The sequence below is a fragment of the Rhopalosiphum maidis genome, chromosome 4 (genome assembly GCF_003676215.2).
Source record: "Rhopalosiphum maidis isolate BTI-1 chromosome 4, ASM367621v3, whole genome shotgun sequence".
NCBI lineage: Eukaryota > Metazoa > Arthropoda > Insecta > Hemiptera > Aphididae > Rhopalosiphum > Rhopalosiphum maidis.
The window spans coordinates 31166018-31191741 of NC_040880.1; the positions used below are offsets into that span (position 1 = coordinate 31166018).

General features: G+C 26.4%; 1 protein-coding gene across 2 annotated transcripts in view; it reads left to right on the plus strand.

Moving 5' to 3' along the window:
- Window positions 1-25724, plus strand: part of LOC113548097 (dual oxidase maturation factor 1) — a 64285-nt gene that overhangs the window by 20002 nt on the left and 18559 nt on the right. Inside the window, exons 1-3 of one of the 2 annotated variants that reach the window (XM_026948770.1) lie at window positions 12834-13498; window positions 22319-22472; window positions 22965-23022. In XM_026948770.1, the coding sequence (XP_026804571.1) occupies window positions 22320-22472; window positions 22965-23022 (211 nt within the window). In that variant the 5' untranslated portion in view covers window positions 12834-13498; window position 22319. Of the gene's footprint in view, window positions 1-12833; window positions 13499-22318; window positions 22473-22964; window positions 23023-25724 lie in introns of those variants that run through there. The other variant, XM_026948771.1, reaches the window with a different exon arrangement.

The window sequence follows — 25724 nt, forward strand, 5'->3', positions numbered from 1 at the left end:
TTATTAGGTATACATTTTAATATTTAAATATTGCAAACTCTGGTTTGAGGGTAAAATAGATGAAATTTGTTATCGTTTCCTCGGGACACAATTTAAATGGTAGACGTATTGTTTAATTTTAGGTTTGAAGATCACAATTTGAAATCAAGAATAATTAATATATATTAATTGTACATGACAGGGGTGGCCAAACTGTTATGTTGATAACTGAAGATATGTATTTATTTCCTTCGAGGAATCATAAAAATACGTTAAATAATTTCCAACAACAGTCACTAGGAATTTTTATGAGTTATGTAAAATAATAAATTCTGATAAAGGGAGGGGGATCGATTTTAAAACTGTCTAAGATCAACTGTTTGGCCGCCCTTGGCATACGATACATCACAAGGCCGTAACTGAAAATTAATTACGAGGGGGGGTTAAGTTAAAAAAAATTGTGGTTTGATTAAAACAGAAATTGAAATAGTTATTTTACTACCACATAATATAATACGAAAACATTTCGGGGGGGGGGGTTGAACCCCAACCCCCCCTAGGTACGGCCTCGATACATCGTATACATAGGACCTATGAATTGGAAATTTTCAAGAAACCTGATATTAATCATCTTATCCAAGAATTTTCAAATATTATTGAGACAGCCATGAATGAGTAAGTTCTACATGCTTTATTCAGTTAAAATAATTTGAAGAAACCGTGTAAATTATTATGTATCCAGACATATTGTTATTTGAAAAACTCAACTTAAAAGAGTTGGAATGGTTGAATTTAGATGATTTTGAAATGTAGCTAGTAGATTTTCAGTCGAGTACCCGAAGTACTATATACATGGAAAGAAAAATTCGTTGTACTACTTGTACTAAGGAATGAATTAGAAGAAATTTAGCGTGATGGGGCAATAGTCAAATTGATTGTATAAACATAGGGAAAACGATTTTGATAGTGTGGAATGCAATTCCACAAAATTATTCCACTTTAAAAATAGAAACATTCGCTGTTTTGTCTATTTTTTCTTCAACTTATTCTCGCGAGTCACTATTCTCAGAAATTAATTTTATAAAATCTGATTTAAGAAGCCGACTAACTGATGAATGCAGTGATGCATGTACTCTATTAAAAGTTATTAATTATAAACTAAATACCTATCAACGAATTGGCATCAAGTAATCAACAAAAAAAATCACATCAAGAAAGAAAATAAATAATTAACAAAGTAATATTATTATATTAAGTACCTAAACTAACCTTTTTTAAATAATACATTAATTATACAATAAAATTACGATAATTGTTTTTTTACATTATTCAATATAATATATATATATAATATTTTTCATCGTGACACGCTCGAACACAAATGGTAATTTTTTGCACGTTAATAATTTCCACCCCTGACGTTGGTAGTATTACTAGTATTAAGTTCGTCATAGATGATATCTATATGCGCAGTACAATTACGTATAGTACTGCGCTGTAGTGGTAGTAAAGCGCATTTTATTTTCTCCTTATTATATATCATCATGAATGTTAATAAGTTAAATCCAATAGTACCTTTACTTTTGAAAGTTACATTCTATTAATGAACTACGAACAATAGGGACAATAAGTTATAAGGGAGTGAAGAATAATATAAGAAGTTATTTCAATTTAAGACAAATTCAATTTACGGCCCAACTAAAAGTCTTTGAAAATAGGGATTTTCAACTTACCTGTGTAAGTATATCGTATTTATTATTATACAGGTATCTAACATTATATAGACCGAACGATTTATCGTTTATCAAACACCACTTCAAATGGTCTGTACACCTAAATTCCACTTACGAAGTTTCGTCTATTACAATAAAATTGTAATAGGTAAATATTGTTTAACATTCAGTTTATAGATATAATAGTTATTAGTTGGTGAATAATCAGATTTAGATTTTAGAGTGAATATAATTTTTTTTTTGAAGAAGAACGTGATTGGTTTTCAATGTACTTATACATATAATACATTACAAAAACTTAAAAAAAAAATAAAACATATTTAATAATATCGGTAGGTATATAAAGATATTAGGTATATCGCATTAACTTACCTTTTACGTTAAACGTTATGTTATTATAAAATAATATAGTTTATGGACACGGCAAGCTACACACGCAACGCGAGACATCAATTGGGGACAAATAGTGAAATTACTATAAATGTATCACCTATTTTATGATAGATGAGAGTCATACGTTTAAGTATATCAAAATATAACATATTATTTATTTAAAATATATAGTTTATATATCTTCATAATTAATTAAATATAGTGAATATTAATGTAACAGTCTAATTCACATTTATATTTTATATATAAGTAGTACAAATTGATAGATCAAGTAATCATGTATATCTCTACCTATATATTTGCAAACATTACTTACTAATCATTTAAAACAAAACTTACAACTTTGTATCTACTGGCCAGGGCCGGATTGGATAGTTTCGGCACTTCGAGAAGTATCGTTCAACCGGCCCATATTTTACTGTTAATAGTGCCTAATAACCAGGGCCTGATAAGGCATTTCGTGGCTTTAAGAAAAATAAAAAATGTGGCCCCTTATTATCAACAGTAGCATATATAGCCATAGCTCCCCTCCACAAATGAGTTGTATAAAACAAAATAAAATTTTTTTACAATTTAGTATTTACTTATACATTTTCACAAACATAATTATAATGTTATACATTTTTTTATCTCTACAGGCTACAAATTTCTAATACCTATTATTTTCATTTACATTGACGCTGGTAAGGATTAATTATTTTATTTTTTTGAAATATTATACATTTTTTATATTTATTTTATATGATGAAAGTAGTACTCTAAAAAAAAAAATAAGTTTTAGCCAGTAATACTGGCTTATGATGAAAGTATTTTTATTAAATTAATTTTTCAACTATAAATATTACGTAAAAATGTTATTTTTTTAAAATGCAATAGATACATAATTATAAATAAATACAAAAACATTATATTTTTAGTTTTTTGATTATTTATTTTATAAAAGTCAATATTTATACTAAGCATTAAATAGTTTTCATACACAGGTGTACAATTTACATCTCCATCTCGTATTCTCAATGATATTAATAAACGTGATTCGGAACGTTTACTAGAAAAATGTGTTATGCTTAAATAAAACTAAATAAACAGCCCAACTTTTTTTTTAAAACAATAGTGTGAATCTTGTTTTGATTAACATTTAATTTTTAAGTTTATGTAATTATTTGTAGTGTATACAGCAATACGAACAATTTTACCTGGCACTTTTGCAATATCATCTTATAAAAACATAAGGAAACAAATGTATTTATTGCATTAATATTATTACTACATTTTGCACTTAATACTGGTGTTTCATTTCCAGTCATTTTTAAAATCACTGGAAGAATCCATCCTGCGTTATGATCACATTTTACACAAAATGTTATCTTGTATCTTGAGTCTTAATATAAACATAGTCGAATGCTAAAGGAGTAATATTTATCGTAATAGGCACATACAAAGTCTTTAACTGTTTAAAATAAATACTCACGTTCATATAAGTAAAAACACTTTTTAAGTAAATTGTCGAGTAGATATCAAAATATTTTCAATTGTACACGTATTTTAAGTAAAATCAACAATGAAAGCAATAATATTGTGTATTTTACAGTCCGAATGATTCAATAACGAAAAAATGTAACGTTTATCTTTGAAAGTGACCAGTGCATATACACACATATATATAGATTTATAATTTAATCTGCAATGGTCAATAGCGTTATTATTATTATTATTATTATTTAATTATAACAATAATATAATTTTTATATTATGATTTAAATTGTTGCGCTTACTCATTAGTCATTGTTCAATATTGCATGTATTGCAGACTGTAAATAATATTAAGAATAATAAAGTCAGACGGTTAGATATTATATTTATAATTTATGTATATAGATTTACCATACAGGATGACTAGGAATTAAGATGAGGCAGGGTATACTACAAGCATTTTTGAATAGTTGAAGAATAAGTGTACAAGCAAAAAGTAATAAGTATACTTACCCATACTTTGTGGTGTTAAATTAAAACTAAACTTATCTATATCTACCTATTGTTGATATTATTATTGTATTCTTATTTTTTTTATAATACTCAACAGTAACACATATAGTAGTGTATATAAATATTTATGCGTTTTAAATGTTTTAATTACTGTTTTACGTGTGTATAAACATATCCGATTAAAATTGGTATACCTAATATACAACGATATTATATTATTACGATCGGGCGCGAATAGCAGAAATACTTTAATGTCTCCATAAATTAAATTAGTATCTAAAGGTTATAATCATAGTTTTAAAAGTATCATTTACAAAACGTTTATAATTTGACAAATTTTAATTTTGCTCATAAAATTTGAATTTTTTATTGCCTTTAGTTTATAATATAATATTTTAATTGCATGTTTTTCAATTAATGTAAACTTATATAGTCGTATAGGATACTATAGCTATGGCCTATGGGTATAATTATCAGTATTTCTTTCCTAGTGCATTTTATTATTTTTTGTTTTAATAAAACGATAAGCGTTCGTTTTCATTACAGGAGTACTAAAATGGGTTTAAAATGTATATAAACTATTATTATGGCATGCCAGATGTACTAGCGTTCCAGCGTTTGACATTGAAATAAATCCTTGCGTTATCTATCTATATATATGTATATAAACTATATATACTTAGTTGTGCATTATATTATATACAATCGAACCAACTTTTACGTCGATAAAAACCTTTATGATATTGCCGTAGTTCCTTTTCTCAATATTTATTAGACTAATTTACGACAGTTATTTTATCCTGTAGACAACTATACATGCAGCCGCATACAGTATTATAGTTTCTATATAAGTCATACTGCAGTCTGCAGTCATTGTTTATACGGTCCAGTGACTAGTGGATAATACTCGAGTATAAAAAATACGTATTTTTTTCGTTTATAAAATAGATCCATGAACTCGAACAGATAAAATAAAGTATGAAGGTCGGCAATAAAAATGAATATTTTTAAATTCAACTGCACTGTAAAAATTTTAAAATCTAATCATATAATAATACCTATATTTGTACTGGCTATAATTATTATGACACGCGTTGGGCGAGTACAAGAGTAATAACTCTGTAAATAATTACCAATTCCTACCAATGTTATGGACGGTGAAAAAAATGTACACGAAACACGTAAGGTTTAAACTGTTTAAAGAGAATACCACATTTTACGCGTTCATCGTGTTTATCGTTTATATAATTTAAAAAAAAATGTCGTAAATGGTAAATCGCAAAGTATTCACTTCCACTCGAAGTTGTATATATATTGTTATTATTTATAGGTGTGTGCACTGTGCATATCATAATACATTTGTTGAGATTTGTGGGAACTTGGAATAGGTAGTAGTGCATTAGTGCATATACTATTTTGGGTCAGGGTTGAAAACGTCTAAGCTCGTGTTATCAATAATATAATACCGTTTATCCGATAATTATGTAATGTATCCATTTTTCTTTAAATATTTTAAACACAATTTACCATTTGTACATCGACAACTCAATAAGTAGAAAGAAAAAAAAAATAATGAACCTCTGAGAAATATCATATACCAATTTATGTACATAAATAGATGTTGTGTCATTTTTTTTTGATAAATTGTTTTTTTTTCGTTCCCCTCGGGCTTCAATAGTCGTCGACATTTTACTGTTTGTTATTTTCACTGACGAAAGATATTACCTAATAAATAATATTATAGTAATATAATTGTATGCATAAAATATTTATTATGTATGTACGCGAGTTGTTTTAAATTAATTTAAGTTAACTGCACTTTTTACCTGTTTTTATCGCTATCATTTTTCACATAAATCGCTAATAGGCACTTAACGAGATGTGAATATTGTATATTATCTCACAGGAAAATTGCTGTGTAGTAGATTATAGAAGAATTAATAATCGAAAGTTATGTGTCGTCTAATATACTATAGGATTTAACCATATAGATGTAAACAGGTACTTGTCGTAATAAGTCGTAATAGTCGTATCATTTGTCATATTATCTTAATTTGTATAGTAAATCATAATAATAAATAGCAAATGGGTAATAATAATAGTCATTATTAAGATGTCGGCGTATTATTTGTGTTCTCTTTCTGATCCACACGCAACATGGTGCAACATTAATCTATTTTATGTTTAATGAAAACCATTTTTTTTAATTATTATCCTTGGTTGAAAAAAAGTCTTATCATCACGGAACACTTCTAATTAATGATATAAAAATCTAAATTACTAAAATTAACTAAAGTATACTTAAAATTCAAAAAATTCAAAAATTCGAATTTGTATAAGTTGTTTATTGATGGAAAAACGGGAGTAAGTATAGTTGGTGAATCATCATATAAATCTAAAAGTGTATAATCATTTTTGTTTTACAACAAAATGTTTGTATGTTGTGCTTGTTAATCGTTATAATACTTAATAATTATATAATATATACATAAGACTGTTTTGTTTGAGAATGAGAATATTTTTTGGTTACATCGTCTTTTATGCTCATCATTCAGACCTTGTCACTTAAATTTCGAACATTCATTTTATTAAAACTATTTTTTTTTAAATCTAAATATATAGAGGCTATCGTTGTTAAGTACAACTTTTATGCTTCTGTTGTGCCACATAAATCAAGTCATGGCAATTTTCACGGGCAAATGACTACTTTATTTTATTAACGATCCAAAATGCAATTATTTTAATATAATTTATTCTTTAGTATAAATATAATAATAATACACGGAATTCTCGTGTCCGGTAAAAAATTATTTTTACATCAACTTCTTGTATCAAACTGTTGACACATCATTAGAATTAAATGTAAATAAAAAATAAATACGTATACTGTAAAAGTTTCAAAATAATAAAATATAAAAACATTTTACTAAAAAACTATTAATTTTATAGCGACCGTAACATTACATCGGTATCTAATACTTTTTATCATATATTAAGTATATATACGTATATTATAATCATAAAAAAAATTATCTGAAAAAATAAATAAATGTTCATTATTTCTAAAATGTTATCCTGTATATGCCTAATACCAAACCAAATGATACCATAAGTCCATATCATTATGCCTATTATAGTATTGAAATTGCGTAATCATACTGTGCATATTATATTATGTTTTATACCTATATATTCACTTTTTTAATGCATGAAAAATAATATGTTTTATAATGAAAGATATTTGAGACTTCAGTAAAGGACTATTCATGTTTCAGTATTTTCCGCGTGTACTTGGAGAGTGGTGTAGATACACGGCCTTGTTTCTGCCTAATGTTTAGTGGAATTTTACTTACACATCTTGTTTCGTCATTTTACGACCTTAATCAAATAATTATATCATTTTCAAATATTAAACAAAAAGTTAATTTAAAACAAAAAAAAAAAAAATTAAACATACAAGTTGAGTAACGATTCCGTAATAAATTTGCTATGATACGAGAATTTTTTCATTGGCATATTCTTTATGAATTATCCACTTGAAAAATGTACCATGAATTTAACTATAGAAAAAAAATATACATATAATATGCGTATTATACTCGCACACTGCAGCCAAAACCAATTAATCTATCAATCATTTAAGTGATTTAGTTATTACCATTTATTAAAAACGACAAACCGGGACACGTTTTGTATAAGTATACAAAAAAAAAGTGAATAAAAAATAAAAAAAAATTTTATTTACATAACATAATAATAATATATTCTTCTTTCTTCTATAAATTATTATATGTAATAATAATAATAATTATACTTGCGATGTCTTAATAAAATGTGAGATAATCTCTTTTAATAGTGTTTTACATTTTTCTTTTTTTTTTTATGAACGTTTACAATTTTATATTATGCTATGAAATTTTGCGATGGTAAATTTTTTTTGAATTAAACTTTATCACACCAGTTTTTTATGATTTTGGTAATTTGCATTATTTTGTGCATTATTATTATAATATATTAAATTTCACCATACTACGTAATTCTCAAACCATACAATATTCATAAATATTTATTAAATTTAATACATTACGAAATTCCCAAGTATAGTAAGTTTTAAGGCACAAAATGTTATATATGTAAATATATTATATATATATATATATATATATATACCCTATTACCATGTTACTTTACAAATTACTATACTGTAGCTCACATCGTTTTTAAAATGAATTTATATAATGCTATACTTATATTTTTAACTAAAGGAACGTTATTATTGCGTTAAAAATAAAAATAGTAGCACCGTGATGAACGACCGATCATTTGAGCTGAGGTGACCCTCGTTCCTAAGCAACAGGTTCCTAGCACGTTGCTGTTTTTGTATCATTTTCGTAAGCCTTTTAGATCCTAAGCCGAGCTTGAACCTATTTATTTATTTAAATAATACGTAAAAATCTGTGTTACACAATAATGATGCAATTTTTTGTTTTTAAAAATAAATTTTCGGGCAGTAAATAAGAATCTGATAATTGTGTATACAACTGCAATGTTATGCAGTACTATTTCTGTTTCCTATATTATATATTATACCTATAGAAAATATAAAACACACGCAGGAATAAAAAAAAAACAGGCAGTTTTATTTTAAAGAACATTTCGTAAAAAAAAAATATTATTAAAACATGTTAAAAGTTAAAAACCTTTTTATGTGTTTGACATGTTAACACATCGTTAATCATTTTTGTGACGACTGACGATCTATAATATTATACAGTTTTTTTTTAAATAGTTTAAAGTAGCTTAAATCGGGATTAATTAAAACAAATCGTCTATACATAAGATTATAATATATTGTATTACCTACGTGAATTTATAATCTTTTGTCCTCGCTGAATCTGCAGTAAAGATGTTTGTCTGAACTCTGAAGCATCTCGTACAATGTAACAAAACATGCCATTCATTTCTCATATGATATTCATATTATATACGTCGTTTGTAAATAATAATAATTTTTGGGTTTTCACACTTTTACTTTGGGGTTTATACGCGTTCGACACGTATATGCATATTAATTAATAATTGTTCCGTATTATTAATTATTACCTAGTATGGAAATTTCATGACTGCTGTATGGCTACGTATTTTACGTACGCAAACACTGTCAATCTTCAAAAAATAAGAATTAAAGATATAAATTTTCCAATATAATATACTCATCTATATAATCAAAAAATATTAAATTGATTACATTTTATTTTTTATTGAAAAAAAGATATTCTTGGTGCTTATCGAATCGTATAAAAGTCTATAAATATAATATTCTTAAAAACTTTCAATTACATGCTGCAGAATACTATAGTAGTATAGTATTAATAATTATACTATATTACCATAAATTGTATGTAATTTATGATTAATTAGAAAAAAATGTCGATGCTACCAGAATAGTATCTTGAAATCTATAAGACTATTTTGTTTTTTTTTTTTAAATTAAAATTGATAATTTTCTAAATAGGATTTTACGAAAACATAAAAATGACATTTAATACAACTTTAATACTAACGCTAATTCAATATTTTAGTCATATTATCGAAAATGTATTCTATCAATATCAATCTTTTTTAAATTTAATTTAAGGCAGAACTCCTTGAAAAAATGCATTTATACCATTGTAGGCTTACGTCTCGTTGTTCTATCTATAGTGTATACTGTATAATATTAATGGATAATAATCGTGACCAATTGGCAAAACCATGTCTCCATTTGGGTCTCTTCTGAACTGAAATCTTTTCACTTCAATGTTTAGGTGATAAATGTATGATATTTAATAATACATTCTCGAATTCTTCGGTTTATATCTCAAGTTGTTCAAGGACCAATTCAAATCGAAAATTGATTTAAAAAAATAGATAAAAGTCATAGTATAAAAACATAACATATAGTGCGTATTTAGCAATATTTTGATCACAATCGCTTTTTCTTTAGAATTTATTGATGTTATTAATTTTAAATATAATCTGATGCCTGTTATAAATGATTATGCATTGATGATAACTACATTAGCGTATGCAGGCTATATTAACTATCAAAAGTAAAATACGAAGACGTAATAAAAATATTAGGCTCGAAATAATTCCTCATTATTTAATGATAAGATATAAAATACACATAATAATATAATTATTTAGAAAAATTATATACTACATAATATATGTACACTACGTATGTATACACACATACTAATTATTAATTATCAGTTAAAATCTGATACATTCATACGGCACCTAAACATAACAATTACGTAGCTAAGAATTTGAAATTAAAAAAGAGAAAATATTCTTCGACAAGTACTAAAGAAAACAAGTTTGTATTATAAATGTATGGTTACGCGTTACAGATATTTATAATAATAATATGTATCTACTTACTATTTATGCAAAATCATCTTATTATTATATTTTGTACGATAATAATATGGAAATATTACATAATATTATAGATAAGTGCAAAAAAAAGGATGAAAATAATATCGCTGAGTCAATACGCTTTTAAGAGAATAATCTACACAACTATACACATCATTGAATTTTTGTAGGTGAATTGTGTACTTATATAGCTATATAATATACTGCGTGAATAAGCTTTATAAAGGTCTGCGAAGTCTGTTCCTAACACTAAGGTTGATGTACAAATATATAATTATAAATTAAAATTTTACCAAAAATATGTTTAAAAGCAAATTATTACGTTTATTATACAAGACTTTGTTAACATCAATACTTAGTGTAGCTAATAATCGAATTGCGTTTAAATAGTTCAAAACATTTAACATGAAAAAATTCTGATTTTCTTAACATCGTGCTTTAAAATATTTAGATATTTATTATTTTATATAATTTAAGAAGTATTAAAAATAAATACCGATTTTTACTGTAAATTGTTACTTAAATACATTTTTTTTTTTTGAAAATCTAGCTATACAAGTTTAAATAAAAAATAGCTAAAAATTCATAGTTTTGTATAAATGTATTGTTAAAGATACACGTGAGGGTGAACATGCTCGGTGAATCACTCTGTATATAATATACACATTACACTCACTATAATATAATATTATGTTTGGAATAATACGCTTAAAGTTCCACAGATTTGTACACTTTTATTAGTAAATAGCAAATTCAATCGTGTCGCGTGCGTGTCCACCTATACATAATATACGTTACGCGTATACGTTTTATACTGCAGCCCTACCTAAAAGTATAGGAATGCCGGAACACGCGCCGATCTAGGAAAATACTATTTGCAGGCATATATATATATATATATAGTGTATAGGTGTTATCAAAACACGTTTACTTTATTTTATGTAGATTTATATTATTATATAAATATAATATGCAATAACTGTATTGAACCTGCAGTGTTGCAGCTGTTGTGCATGCGAATTTACACAATCAGTTATCACATATATGTGTATAAAATATATCGTCAGTGTATTTAATGTTTATAGTTGATAATTTACAATATTATGATTGTACTGCTATGCAAGACATAATGACAATGATAGTCATTAGTCAATATGTATATGCATAGTGATTATATTTAAACTCGTGCGTGCATACAAATCAAGTACCAAACCTGAAACCAGTAGCACAGTAAGTAGATATGTTAGTTATAAAATTATAATTTCATATTATGATCGTTTCAATTGTAAATCAGTAAAATAAAATAGTACGAGGTTACCATATGGAGTATGGACTCATCTAAGTTTTAAACACTAATAAAACTATTAACATAATATGAGACATGCAATGAAAACTTTTCTTTTTTATATGTTATCATTAAAAAAGTAAAAAAATGTAAAAAACGATAACAATAAATAAAAAAGTAGAAGAAAAATGATATATTTTTCAATTGTAGTATATTGTAAATATATATAGATGCCACTTATATATAGAATACAAATTGTTTTAAAGAACACATCGATTAACCGGGAGAATGATTGCATTTTATTGTAATAAAAGAATCACCTTGTACCTACTTAAGGCGAATAATCGGCCATAACGTTATAAATGATTAAATTTTACGGAATGCGATCGCCTGCAACATTATAGGTACCTACCTACCTTCCTATATATAGCTTTCTTGTATAGCGAATAAACGTGCAGCGCGGGAGACGGCTTGTTTTACTTCCTGATGTCGGCCGACGCGTTTCCTCGTCCGCGTGAAAATAATAGTAGGTAAAAAAAAAAAAATAATAATAATAACGACAACGATTGAAATTAATAAATCGTTACGCGTACCTGTATATAAATTATAATGACACGTTGATCGAGTCCGGTCGACCTTGCTCGTGTATGCGAACGTAGTCGTTTAAAATAATATATATATATATATATGTGATATACGTGTCGCGAACAATAATATTAATAACGATGATAATAATAATTTAATTCGTATTAGTCGACCAACAGCGACGGACTTCAACGCACGCGGTTCCGGTGAAAGCTCGGAAGTGTACACCGTGCAGGTATTAATACCCCCCCGTAAGCGCACAGGCGAAACAAAAATTTCAACGAAATATATAATCGTATCGTATACTTTATATTATTATCAATTATCATTATTAGAGGCCAACGGCGGAGACCTTGTGCTGCCTCATCCCACTCTAAAGAAGAAAAAAAAACACCTAACTAAAATCGTAAAAAAATATATATCGTTCCTGAACAATATCCGCCGTCGCACGCACATTGTTTCGCCGCGGTTTCGTCCGTCACCGCCGACGACGACGTCGTTTCGTTTAGTAAAACAATAATAGTGTCTACTGCTCACCGACTCCACGCACTGCAGTTATTATTGTTATTACCATCGTCATTACCGCACATAATTTGTTGTCGTTATATTGTTGTGATAATAAAGTGAATAATATATAACAATATAGTGGCGCACGCGACCGACAAACCGCGTCCGGCAGTCGACGACGCCGCATCATCGACATCAGTATCCGTTCGGTTACCGGTCCGCATGCACGCGCTCCCGATTCGGTAACTCGCCAACTATTATTATATAACGTGTCCGCGGCGGTTACATTTTTAAAAACAAAAAAAAATTCGTTCGATTTTTTTTCCACCGATGTCCAGCAGGACGCGGTCGCGTTTATCCTATTATAATAACGTGCGTGTTTTTCGAATTCGATTTCGACTCCCCGTGGTCTTGCCGTTTTTTTCTTTTTAATGTGCGGTACCATTTATAATAATATTAATATCAATAATATCAAACCGTACTGATCTCCGGAACACGACAACCGTATCCCACACATATTATTATATATATTTTACTATAAAGATTATATAAAATTGTCTCATACATTTTCGGACGAAACATTTCCACCCACCAACAGTCACAGGTTCGTCATTTATACATAATATATTGTGCAATACTATGTGCAGACAAGTTTTCTTGTTCACACATATCTAATATAGGTTTATCATACATATATATATGCTAATATTATGATCGAGTCCTGGTATACAGAGCGATTCGACTTAAATAATGAATTTATTCTAGTTCAGATTTTTGAGAATTTTTAAATATACTTGAAGACCACATTTTAAAATTTTTTATATTTTTTTACTACTTATTTAATGTGTATAATCTAACTTTTGTTTTACAAATGAAAACCTCCTCTACCTTTTTTTTACTGTAAATTTATTTGGTGTATATTTTTGTTGACATTTTCAATGTAAGTATCTAATTTAAAACTTGAACGAGTAGTTTTCCAGTCGTTAAAATGTTTTTACTAAGAAAAATAGCCCATAAAAATAGATATACAAAAAAAAAATATATAAAATGTACATAACAATTCATTTTAATATTTATTATAATTAGACCATTTATACAAACTAAAAATGTTAATAGATTAATATTTATCAGGTGCTAAAACTTTTAAATAACTATATATTGTTCATATTCCCCACATTGTTTTCCAAATTTATTATTGTAATATGAACCTATTATCCTTAACAAACATAGTTTAATTAATAAAATTATTAAAAACTACCTGTTCATTTTTGATTTTGATACATAAACATTTTTAGGAAAACAATCTGCTAAATAATTTATAGTATAAGAGGGGAGGGGTTTTCATTTGAAAACAGACAATTTTTAAGTAATACAAAAAATAGGGAAATTCAGTATACATAAAAATTCTAAAAATTAGATATTGAATAACTCAGGCATGTTCAAACACCCCCCGAAATATTTGGGTTTTTATATGGTTATTTACTTATTCGATTGTAATGTTAATTTTTTTACATCAATATTTGTATTTAAACAAGTATTGTAAGTATACCTTATTTAAAAAAAAATGTTTTGTATATTTATTAAAAAAAGTTCTACTTTTCAATAACTGATTTTCAAAAACACCTCCCAAACTTTTTTCTGCATACGTTCAGGAATAACTGCGTTATTAAAGTGTAAAAAGGATGAACATGCTTGGTACTCGAAAAATAACTTTGTAGGTATATCTCATAATAAAACGATAATAAATTAACAAAAATGTCTTATAGATAAATATGTGTTTTAATTAAAAAATAACTCTCAGTTGAAAAAAAAAAATTTTAATTTTTTAACTATTTGAATGTGTTACATATTGGCTATTACATGTCTATATATACATGATATTATTATTATTATTATGTGACAGGATAGAATCAAACTAAATATAATCATCTAAGCGTAAACTAAAACTATTTTTGCTACCTTTTTCAAAAGTTAAGTGTCTTCGTATGATACGTTACTATTACTTAATATTCAATATTTATGGGTAAAATTCAAATAATGTTAATTCCTTTAATCGTTTGGATATATGAATGCATATAATTACAAACTATAATAACATTTTTAGAATAGTATACAACTGAATAACTGATAAATATAACCATATAATAAATGTTTTAATTAAATTTTCATTTACAAATAAGGAATTTAAGACATTTGAGAATGATTAAATGATTTGTATACGAATATTTAAATTCTTAATGTATAAATTAAATTATTTAATAACAAATCGAAAATTTAATCAACGCATTATGTAATTCATCTTCAATAAAATATTTTAGAATTCATAATATTGTTCAAAAATGTCTATGATACTTTGTTTTAAATCTATGAATTGTGGTGTTAGGGTGTTATTAAAATTAACCTAGTTTGATATATTGAAATTATTTAAAACCATACAAATATATTTTAAATTTAATTAATTATCTATAGATTACAATCAAAATACATAAATATATAAATATGAATAATACTTAGGCACGTAACATTTTTTTTTTGAAATATCTAAATTCTATTATACAATATCACACATATTTTTTCATGTCATTAAAAATTAAAATATATCGTAATTTATATTTTATACTATACAATAACTAGTTAAATGCTTATACAAGAAGCTGCGATAATATCAAAATTTGCAACGTTGTTATGATGACTTGACGTAGTTATAATACTACTTCAATATAATAATTACACCGACTATCTTAAAAAAAAAACTAATGATACCAAAATTCAAATGGAAGCTGTTGAGATATAATACAACTATACAAGTTACTAGGGCGTATTTCAATTTTAATTTTGATAATATAAGATATTAAATTTGAAGAAATAAATTGTAAATTTTTGACTTATTATTATTAAAAATGTAGTAGGTAATTTACTTGACGAATATAGCTTCCAGGTTATTATAGTAACACACAATTATAGACGTTATATTATCATCATTAGTTTTATTTCATGACTGTGAGAATAAAGTATTAGCTCGTATTTATTTAATTATTTTTATAATTTTCAACAATTAAAAACGTGTTAATCATTATTTATTATACCACTCAGTGACTGTCGCTTGCAACGCATCGCTGCATCACTCAGCATCCAAAATTTATAATATCGGTTGATTTGTTACGAAAAGCCACGTTAAGTATCTAAATATATAACTTGAACGTTATGTGTAGAATCCGGATCCGGGTTATATATCAATATAGTATAGAAGGGGAAAATATTGGAAATAAAAATAATTAAATCATGGTCCAATATTTTACGTAGGTATTTTATTAAAACCTATATAAAAAAAAAATCACCTGCGGCTTTAAACTTATTTATATAGCTACGATTAACTGATTTAAGGACTCTACGAATTTATTCCGGTTATTATAATAATATATTATACACCTATATTCTGTATTGGTTCGATAATCGCGTTATGTTTCAACAATTAAATTATTGTTGGAACACTATTATTATATAATAAAAATATTACCTTTCATTTGTATAGTATTACCGAAAGTGCTTTTATTTCATTAATTTTTTGCATGACTGTTAATTAAACTTGTATTAAGATTAAAGATTATTACCTATAGCTATACGACATACCGTTGTTTATATTTTTAAATTGTTACAAGAGTGAATCTATACAACGTTTACACCGTCTTATAATATATTATGTAAACAAAATGATGTACCTTTCATCATTTTAAAATTTATTTATTATCAAATATTATCTAATATATTGAGAGTTTTATCTATCGTATTATTTCAAAGATTTATTTGTTACTTTGACATATTTAAATCTTTTAATCGCGATTGTACATATTGTAACGAATAATGATGCTAATTATTTATAGGTTATATATTATAAATATTTTTGTCCATGTGTAATATTAAATATTTTGTATGGAAAATTTAATGTTTAATAAATCATAAAACGTGTATAATGTATATAAAATAATTTTCTCCGTTGCACACGGAAATTTTATTTTAACCGTTTGCGGAAGTCTTTAATATTTTTCTTGGGCCAGGAATTTGTACGATTAAGTGCCTTTTCGTGTTGTTATTTTTTTTTAATGGTTGATCAACGCATGTATACTGGCGACGGGTCATTGAGTCATTCATATGACATTCGCCTTGACGTTTGGAACATTCTGTCCGGAAGTCTGAGCGAAGTGAATGTTTGAAAAAATGCACAAATATAATATATAGATAGACAAGATAAATGTTTTGAATAGTTTTATTTTTATTTAAAATATTTTCTACAAATTGATCAAAAGTGTAAGTCTGACGTTTCTTTCAACTGACACAAAGAATAATTTCAAACTCTGGATAAATTATTTTAATGTAACATTATTTAGTGTTTGAGAATGCCGCAACTACCGGGGGTGCTAGGGGTGCACAAAATCCCTGGGCCCCGGGCGGCTGGGCCCTAAATTTTTAAAACTAACTTTTTTTTCTAAATATTATTATGGTTACAATTTATTAAATATGTTTGATCAAAATGAAAAATGTTTAGACTATAGGAGCATTATTATTCAATATTATTCAATAATGCCAATAATAACAATTCTGTGTATTTAGAAATTATTGATTATCTAAAAATAGAAATATTTTGTATACAATTAATGTATGCCAAATAGTTTATCGCATCGCGCCACCCACCACAACACGTTTCATATAAGTATACTATATATTATAAGGTAACTTTTTAAGCATGCACTGCTCCATTTTTATGCTTAAATTATGTACACATTCAAATTCTGAGTTTTGGAATTTTTAAATGTAATTAAAGACGATGGTTTCGAGTACTTAAATTTTTCACAACATTTTAGAAGTATCCTGTATTCCTGTGGCATAACATTGGTTTTTCAAATGAGAACTCATATTACTGTTTTAAAGCAAAATGTGAATCAAGTAATTTTTTTAAAATGTTGACGTATTATAATCGAAATTTGAATGAAAACTTCCGGAGTTATTCTACTTTAAATATTAAGAATTAAGGATAATAATCTATTATACAAAAATAATTTGTAAATGGATACAAGCTTGATAGTTAAAATTCAGTATGCAATATAAACTATTCGTTAATAATTACTACTTATTACTAAATGCTTATGGATTAATATTGCACCTGACAGTTTTCAAAACATGGACTATTATCCTAATTCTTTAGTATTTAAAGTATAATAAATAATTCCGAAAGTTTTCGTTCAAATTTATATTACAATACGTCAACATTTTCAGAAAATTACCCGGTTTACATTTTGCTTTAAAACATATATGTTCTCATTTAAAAAAATAAAGTTGGTATCGCCAAAGGAATAAAGAATACTTCGTAAATGTTGTAAAAAAATATAAGAACTCGAAAATATCGTCTATAATTACATTTAAAAATTAAAAAAAAAAATCAGAACTTGAATACATGCATAATTTAAGCATAAAAATGGGGTAAGCATGTTTGAAAAATCACCTTGTGTTGGTGTCATTTATAACAACAATACAATAAGCACAAAAAAGTAATGGTACAAGAAACATATCTTAATATTAACAGTTTTATACAAAACATTATTGATGTTTCCCAATTTCCAAATTTTATCCTAATGTAATTGTAAAACCTATAGACTATTTTAGGAGCTACTGGTCATTTTGCTCCTCATCTATCTGTGTACTGTGTATAATAATGTATAAAGCTACAAACAGAAAGTTATATTTTTAAGGATTTATTACGTATTTAGGTCCTTGGCTAAATAGGCCCTATAATATTTGCTTGCACACCTACCAATATATACCAAGTTGCGGCACTGGTATTTGACCAAAGAGGAGTAGTGTAAAGTGTAAGCCATATGTATAGGTATAATATCTATAATAATAGTCACTTCATTAAATTATGCTATAGATATATTATGTTTACTAATATATAGTAAGTTATTATAATTGAATATAATAGGATTCGTACAAAGTTGTTTAGTTGTCAATTCATGTATTGATTTATTGATATATAGTTAAGGTTATAACTTTTGGATTATGATTGATTTAATCGTAAAAATTTAATAAGAGTTATCATAAGTGATATTGGTACTTCAGCAAGTTAAAAAAGCAAATATTGGTGGATACGTTATTTGATTTAACGATAAGTGGATGAAAAATAAACATTTCCAATTTTGGAACACTAAAACAAATACCAACAGTGAAAGGTTTGAATACATACCTATGTCACATACGTGCATAAGTCTTTGTTATTAACTTATTTATTTTCACGACGTCGCAATAATTTAAATAACTATTAGTAGAACACGTTTAAGAGTATTTAAAAGTCATATTTATTATTAAACTTGATTTATATAGCTTTTAGGTTTAGGATTGATAAGATTTCAATAAATATTGTACGTATTTGATCATTTTTCTTTTGAAATAACAATTTACTATTTTTCTTAACACTAATTAATAGCACGCGTTATAACCTAACCGACCTAGGATATTAGATATAAGATTTAGAAAAACATTACATGATTATTATTTATTTTACATGTCTAATTTAAATAATCAAAGTTGTGTCGGAAAATTTAAAAGAAAATATAATATTATTTATCTGAATTCTGCGTAAACATAACATTCAAGTATTTTAGATTCTGAGTGGAGTAATGAATGTATTGATTTTACAATTATGTGTTTTTTTTGTGTATAGGTACATGGTACACGATGAGTCATCGACAATAATTTTATTATAAATTTTTAACTTTAAAGGAGGTTTTGGTTAGAAAATCTAGTTTGTACTTTAGAGATGTTAAAATAGAAAATTCCCTGTATTTTTTTTATAATAGCGAAAAAACAAACAAAAAATTAAGGTAAAACGGGAATTTTTACGCTTAACCAGATTTTGATTAAATTGATTTATTTATTTTGGTATAATTCAAAAACGAATAATTGCAGAAACTTGAAATTTTATAAGTATTTATTATATTATCATTTTTCATATGGTATAATTTTAAAAATCTTTTGACTTTTTTGAGCTATTTGTAGACAAACAAAAGTTTTGATATTTTTTTATAATTGTCTATAAAAAAAATATGAATGTATAAAAATGCATGAAAATTTAATTCTAGATTTTTCATTTCATTTTAATAAGTGTTTCATTTCCTAATTTAAAAATGCTAAAAATGTATATTATAATATTTTTTAAATTAAAATTTATTACAAAATATGTGAAAATCTCTAAAAGTACAAATTATTTTGTAGTTAGAAATATACAAAAGATTAAACCTAAGATTTTAAAATTGAATATTTTTTATAAATTTTTCATTCTATCTAAAAAAAAAAACAATTCGATTAATTACATAATTAATCTTTTATTAGCATTAGAATTTCAAATATTTACAACAGGATATTTATCTATATAATAACTATTTATTTTTGTTATTTATTATAATTCAATAACCAATAACTGTAGATAACTGAAATTTTCCAAAATATTTATAAAATCGCTTTAATTATACAATACAATTTTCAATATTTTTATACTTATTTTGAACTTTTTATACTTTATAAGCACGAAATATTTTTGAGAGTCAAACCCAAACATATTTTAAATCAATTTTTTTGTTTTGAACAAATTTCTCTATAGTACGAATTTTTGGTTGTGGTTCATGTAATATAAGTTTTGCTGTATTTAATAGAAATAGAACATCAGAATAGTATAGGTTTAAATGAGGTTGAATTAAATGAATCTACTTATTAATAGGGCAAATGCAACATATATTATGCAATACAAAAAACGAGTAATCGTTGTATAGAAACTATTTATATTTATTTAACATTTGTATTTGATGAAAAATAAAAATCTTATGTGCCTTGTAAATAATATCTCGAAAATACTTAACTGATAAGTTATAGATGTTTATAACCAACTTAAGATAATTGGCCTTATGGCACACTAGCACTTATATAACCATATATACCTATCTATAGTATAAGTCTTTAAATAGACCCGTTCAATGGAAATCACAATTTTGTTTTCCTAATGTTCAAGAGTTACTTAAACGGTTAGACTACCGTACATAATATTATTATACTATATTGCATAGTTTGGGCGAAATGCGTGTATGTGATTCTGACGGTTGCGTGCCTATACAAATAGTTTGCCTTCTATAACACAGTCTTATAATATTTGCCGCAGAAAAAAATATGGTCATGATAACTTAATAATAAATATCAATAATATGAAAATGATTTGTCGCCACATTGTCGTTAACAAAAGAATTGGAGCAAAAAAAGTTCTATGGCAAAGATCAACTTTAATACAGTAGCTACAGACATGAGCACAAAAGCCACTTTGCCCCGACCTTGGTCACACCCAGGACAGGTTTATGCGGATCTGTTGGTCAAAATTAACATGCCACAACTATATAATGGTGATTTTCTATTGTATTTTAATAATATCTATCGAATTCCTCGATGAACGTTACGCGCTACGTTAATTTTAACCGTGACCACAATGCCTACTTATCTGAAACACAAGAAACAATAACAGTACAATGTTGCTGCGGTTGAAAATAATCGACATTGATTATTGAGATATCGATGAGATGTACGTTTTATCATCTATTGCCTAGCCATCTTATTTATTTACTAGAAACCACGATTTCAATGACGATAAAAAATATAGTGTTTTTTTTATATATATATATATATAATATCGCACGGATCTATGGATATAATACATAATATAACAGAGCTGTCATCAAGTTATTATGTATACATAATAAAGTGTTTATAGTGATTAATAATACAGTCTTAAAAGGACTACGTCCCTGCATAGGTTAGGTCAGATTAGGGTCAGAAGAAAAAATATAGTTAGACTTAAGTTCTATAAATCGTTATATATGCAACGATATTTTAATTTCGATAATAACAGTCGATATTTAATACTACAGTCATGAGCGTGTGATTTATAATATGAATACCCGTAAAGTTGTAATTTATTCTTTTCTTGTAACGTTTATACTATATAGCTACATAGATATTAAGTGTTAGCAAATTAATTACAATAGAACATTTATCTACTAATGAGAACATTTTTTATTTTTGGGAAAAAAATTGTGTAAATAAATAACTTTTAAGTAGGTAGTAGGTACTTACATTAAAATATTGTTGTAATCAATTGAGTATGAAAACACGTTGGCATACAAAAACAAAATGAACTTCTTCGTTCATTGAATTTTTATTCTAAATAATAACGTGTGCTTGTACTGCCATAGTAATATCAACATGTTTTCATTTGTCCAGTGCTAATTCTATGAACGAATTAATTTGACGAGATAAGCTAATTAACGGGAGCTATATTATAATTATAAATTTACAAACATTTTGATCTTAACTTTGAAATTGTTTTGTGTTACAGAATGAAGTGGCTTAGGAGTGACGGAGGACCAATGTTTTACGGTTATAGCAACCGTACACCGGTCACAGGTGATGTACAAATGATTACAACCTGTCTGATTTTCGGTACGATTTTCACAGCGTTTCTTATCATCTTCCCTGGAGTTCGAAAAGAAGTAAGTAATTCATATCTCTATGCACACTTTAACCATTTATTAAGGCTATAAAACAAGGTTCTTAGATTTCATACTCAAATCACAAATTTTTTTACTCAAATAATTATTGTAGTTTTACTTGTGCTTCTTGTATCAATTGTTTTCAATTTGAAAATGCATAATATCTCTAGGAAAATTAAGCGGAAATTAAAATAATATTTTTGTTTAAATATCATACTCATAAAAATTGCTATTTTTATTTTTTGTAAATTACAACAATAAAGTAATAATAATATGCTAAAATCAGATTTACAAAGATGTTAAATGAATTACATTTATTTGCGGGGGAACACTACAAACACGTAGATACAGTGGAACACTCTGTATTTAATGTAATGTATGCTTCGACAGTCACGTCTTATTTCTTCCGGAATGAAAGTTTAAACCTTGTCAAATAAATACCTACTCTTACACACCTATACCAGGTAGATGGTAATGAATTTTTTTTTTCAGAGGTTCACCACCTTCACAACTGTCACCTTGAGTCTGTTCGTCGGAAACGTCATATTGTGTAAGTTTTAAGTTTTGACAATGTTGTGATTAATTCATATTTTAGTATATAAATTCATCGGTATATTCTTAAGTATTAGTTACTATTTGTTGTTTTTTAAAACCAAAAGTTATTCTATCCGTCATAATTATATAGTGATTTACTATATAACAATATTAAAAATTGATTATAAAAATCAAAACGAGCCAGTGTGGCGATTCATATTGACAATCTCGTGGTAGAATTATCGTTGTTCGTGTAACTTGTTTAACTTCTATAACAACGACTATAGATAAATAGATTATGTACTTTGCGTTGAATCGTTAAAATATCGGGCATATTTAACTTTAATACGAGTAAATTTAAACAAGAGTATAAAACAGTATAGCATTTGTAGGTGCAAGAATCCAATTATCAGATTTCGGGGTACACGAACTTCGGTAATCGTGCTAGTTTATATATTCGATTGAGTATATATTATAATAATAACAGTCACTCATGACTAGACAAATAAGTTAGCAACTATGTACATACTTAAGTGTATAGTCTTTACACATCAGTTGCAATTCACGGATCTTGACCATGAAACACCATCATTCAACCTTGTTGCGTTTAATGCAGATTTCCTTAGGCGTTTACAAAAAAAAAAAAAATATCGCATTAATTATGTAGGTATACCGAAACCGATAATACAATGTTGATTTTGCATACCTAGTTATAGTTTTTTTTTTTTTTTATTTTAAATTTATATAAGTAATATCTTATTTCAGCAAATTGGTTTTAAAAAGTTTTCGTAATGTATAATCGTAAAAAAAAGACATTATTAATTAATTTGCATAATGTATAAATAGAAATGTATAACCAATATTTATAGCTATTCTACCGTTCGTATATTTTAAATAAATTGTAGGTAGTACTGGTATCAGATATTAAACAAACATACATATACTAATATAGAAATATATAATGAAACATTATGGCGTAATAAAGAAAAATCGAACGAGGTTTTATAATAATATGTGAAACGTTTTAATTTTGGGCTAGTATATATAAGTACTTTTAATTATTCAATAGGGTAATCTTTTTTTATACAATTCAGCTGAAAATATATAATTATTATACTCGTGTTGGATCTCTTATTGGAAAAATTGCAACCATCATTTAACCAAGAATTATTTTCAAACATCGACCTTGAACTTTATATTTTATAATTTTTCAAAATTATTTATTTACATAAAAACCACCAAAAACACAACTGTGTTTATTATTTATAACAATTTAAAATTTAAACTAGATAAACTGCAGAATTATTGTATAAATATACGTTTCTTACGTAATTAAAGATTATATTATTATATGTACTTCACTACTTTCCCCTTTAATTTTTAAATTCAAATAATGCATCAACTATCAACTATATAAGAATATATTGGGTTTTGAGCTTTGTAATTTCTACTGGTCATAATTGAAATGAATGTATACTAAATCAGTTGAATCACTTGTTATATTATTATTTATTGAGCTTTTTAAATAGAAACAGTATCAATTGAGCTTAATAGCTATATAACTTTTCTTACTTTTAACATTTTTTAGCAACAGTAGGACGCTGAATTCATATTCTCCATCTAATTATTATAGGTTCGGGAGTAGGGAGGTTAATTGGAGCTTCTTATTTTTTAAACAGCAAAATATGGAAACAAGCTTTTATATAAGTACCTATGATTGTTTTACGTTGCCCATCGACGGAAAAAGCCATCGTTAAATCCAGATTATTGGCATTAACAGATAAATAGTTTAAAAAAACACGTTTAAGCTAAAATATATGTAAATGCAATAACTTCACTGCCCTAATTATAATATGTTATAATTTATAATGCAATACGATTTACGACAAATTTTTATTTTATCAATTATATGTTTTAATATTGTTAGTTGTTAATTGATAAATATTTTTAATAGATAGCGATAAGTCGGAATTATTACCTAAAATATACTATAACAATATAACAGTAGTGGCATCGATGGGGCGCATACTCCCAAATTTTGGGAAAGTTACGCTTTGAGTATTTATCATTTTATTATAAATGGATTTTCTATCATTTCTATATTATCAATGTCTATAAATATAACCCATTTTGAATGCAGGGTTTTCATAATGTCTACAAGTAGATGTAACGATTAGACATTTTATCGATACGACCATTTTGTATACTGTTATGGCAGAAGAAATGCGTGTATATATATTTAATCATTATAGCCAAACAATATATATCTTCGGGCATCGTATCGTGTCTGCATTATACGTACACCTATTTATGTGTGTGTTTATAGATGTATATATAATAATATGATCATTCATCCGGAATTAACCACAATTATCGTTACTAAAAGTCAAGGAAATCTCAGTTCGACCACCTTGACTGTCCGGATATTAGACCGATCTTATTTGTACTTCCTATTCAGCGTTTAAACAACATGTGTATACTAATGTAACATTCATATAATATTACTAATAACGCATTCCTTTCCTGCGCCAAAACCATTAGTCGACCTTGCCCAAAATGCGCAATCGTTGAATCACATAAACATATTATACAATATGCATATCTGCCACCGACCTTCTCGATCGTCGATTGCACAAAATATAGCGTTTATATCTTACTTATTCGTTTATATTCAGATAAAGCATATCATATTAATATGTGAACTCTTAGAAGTACGAC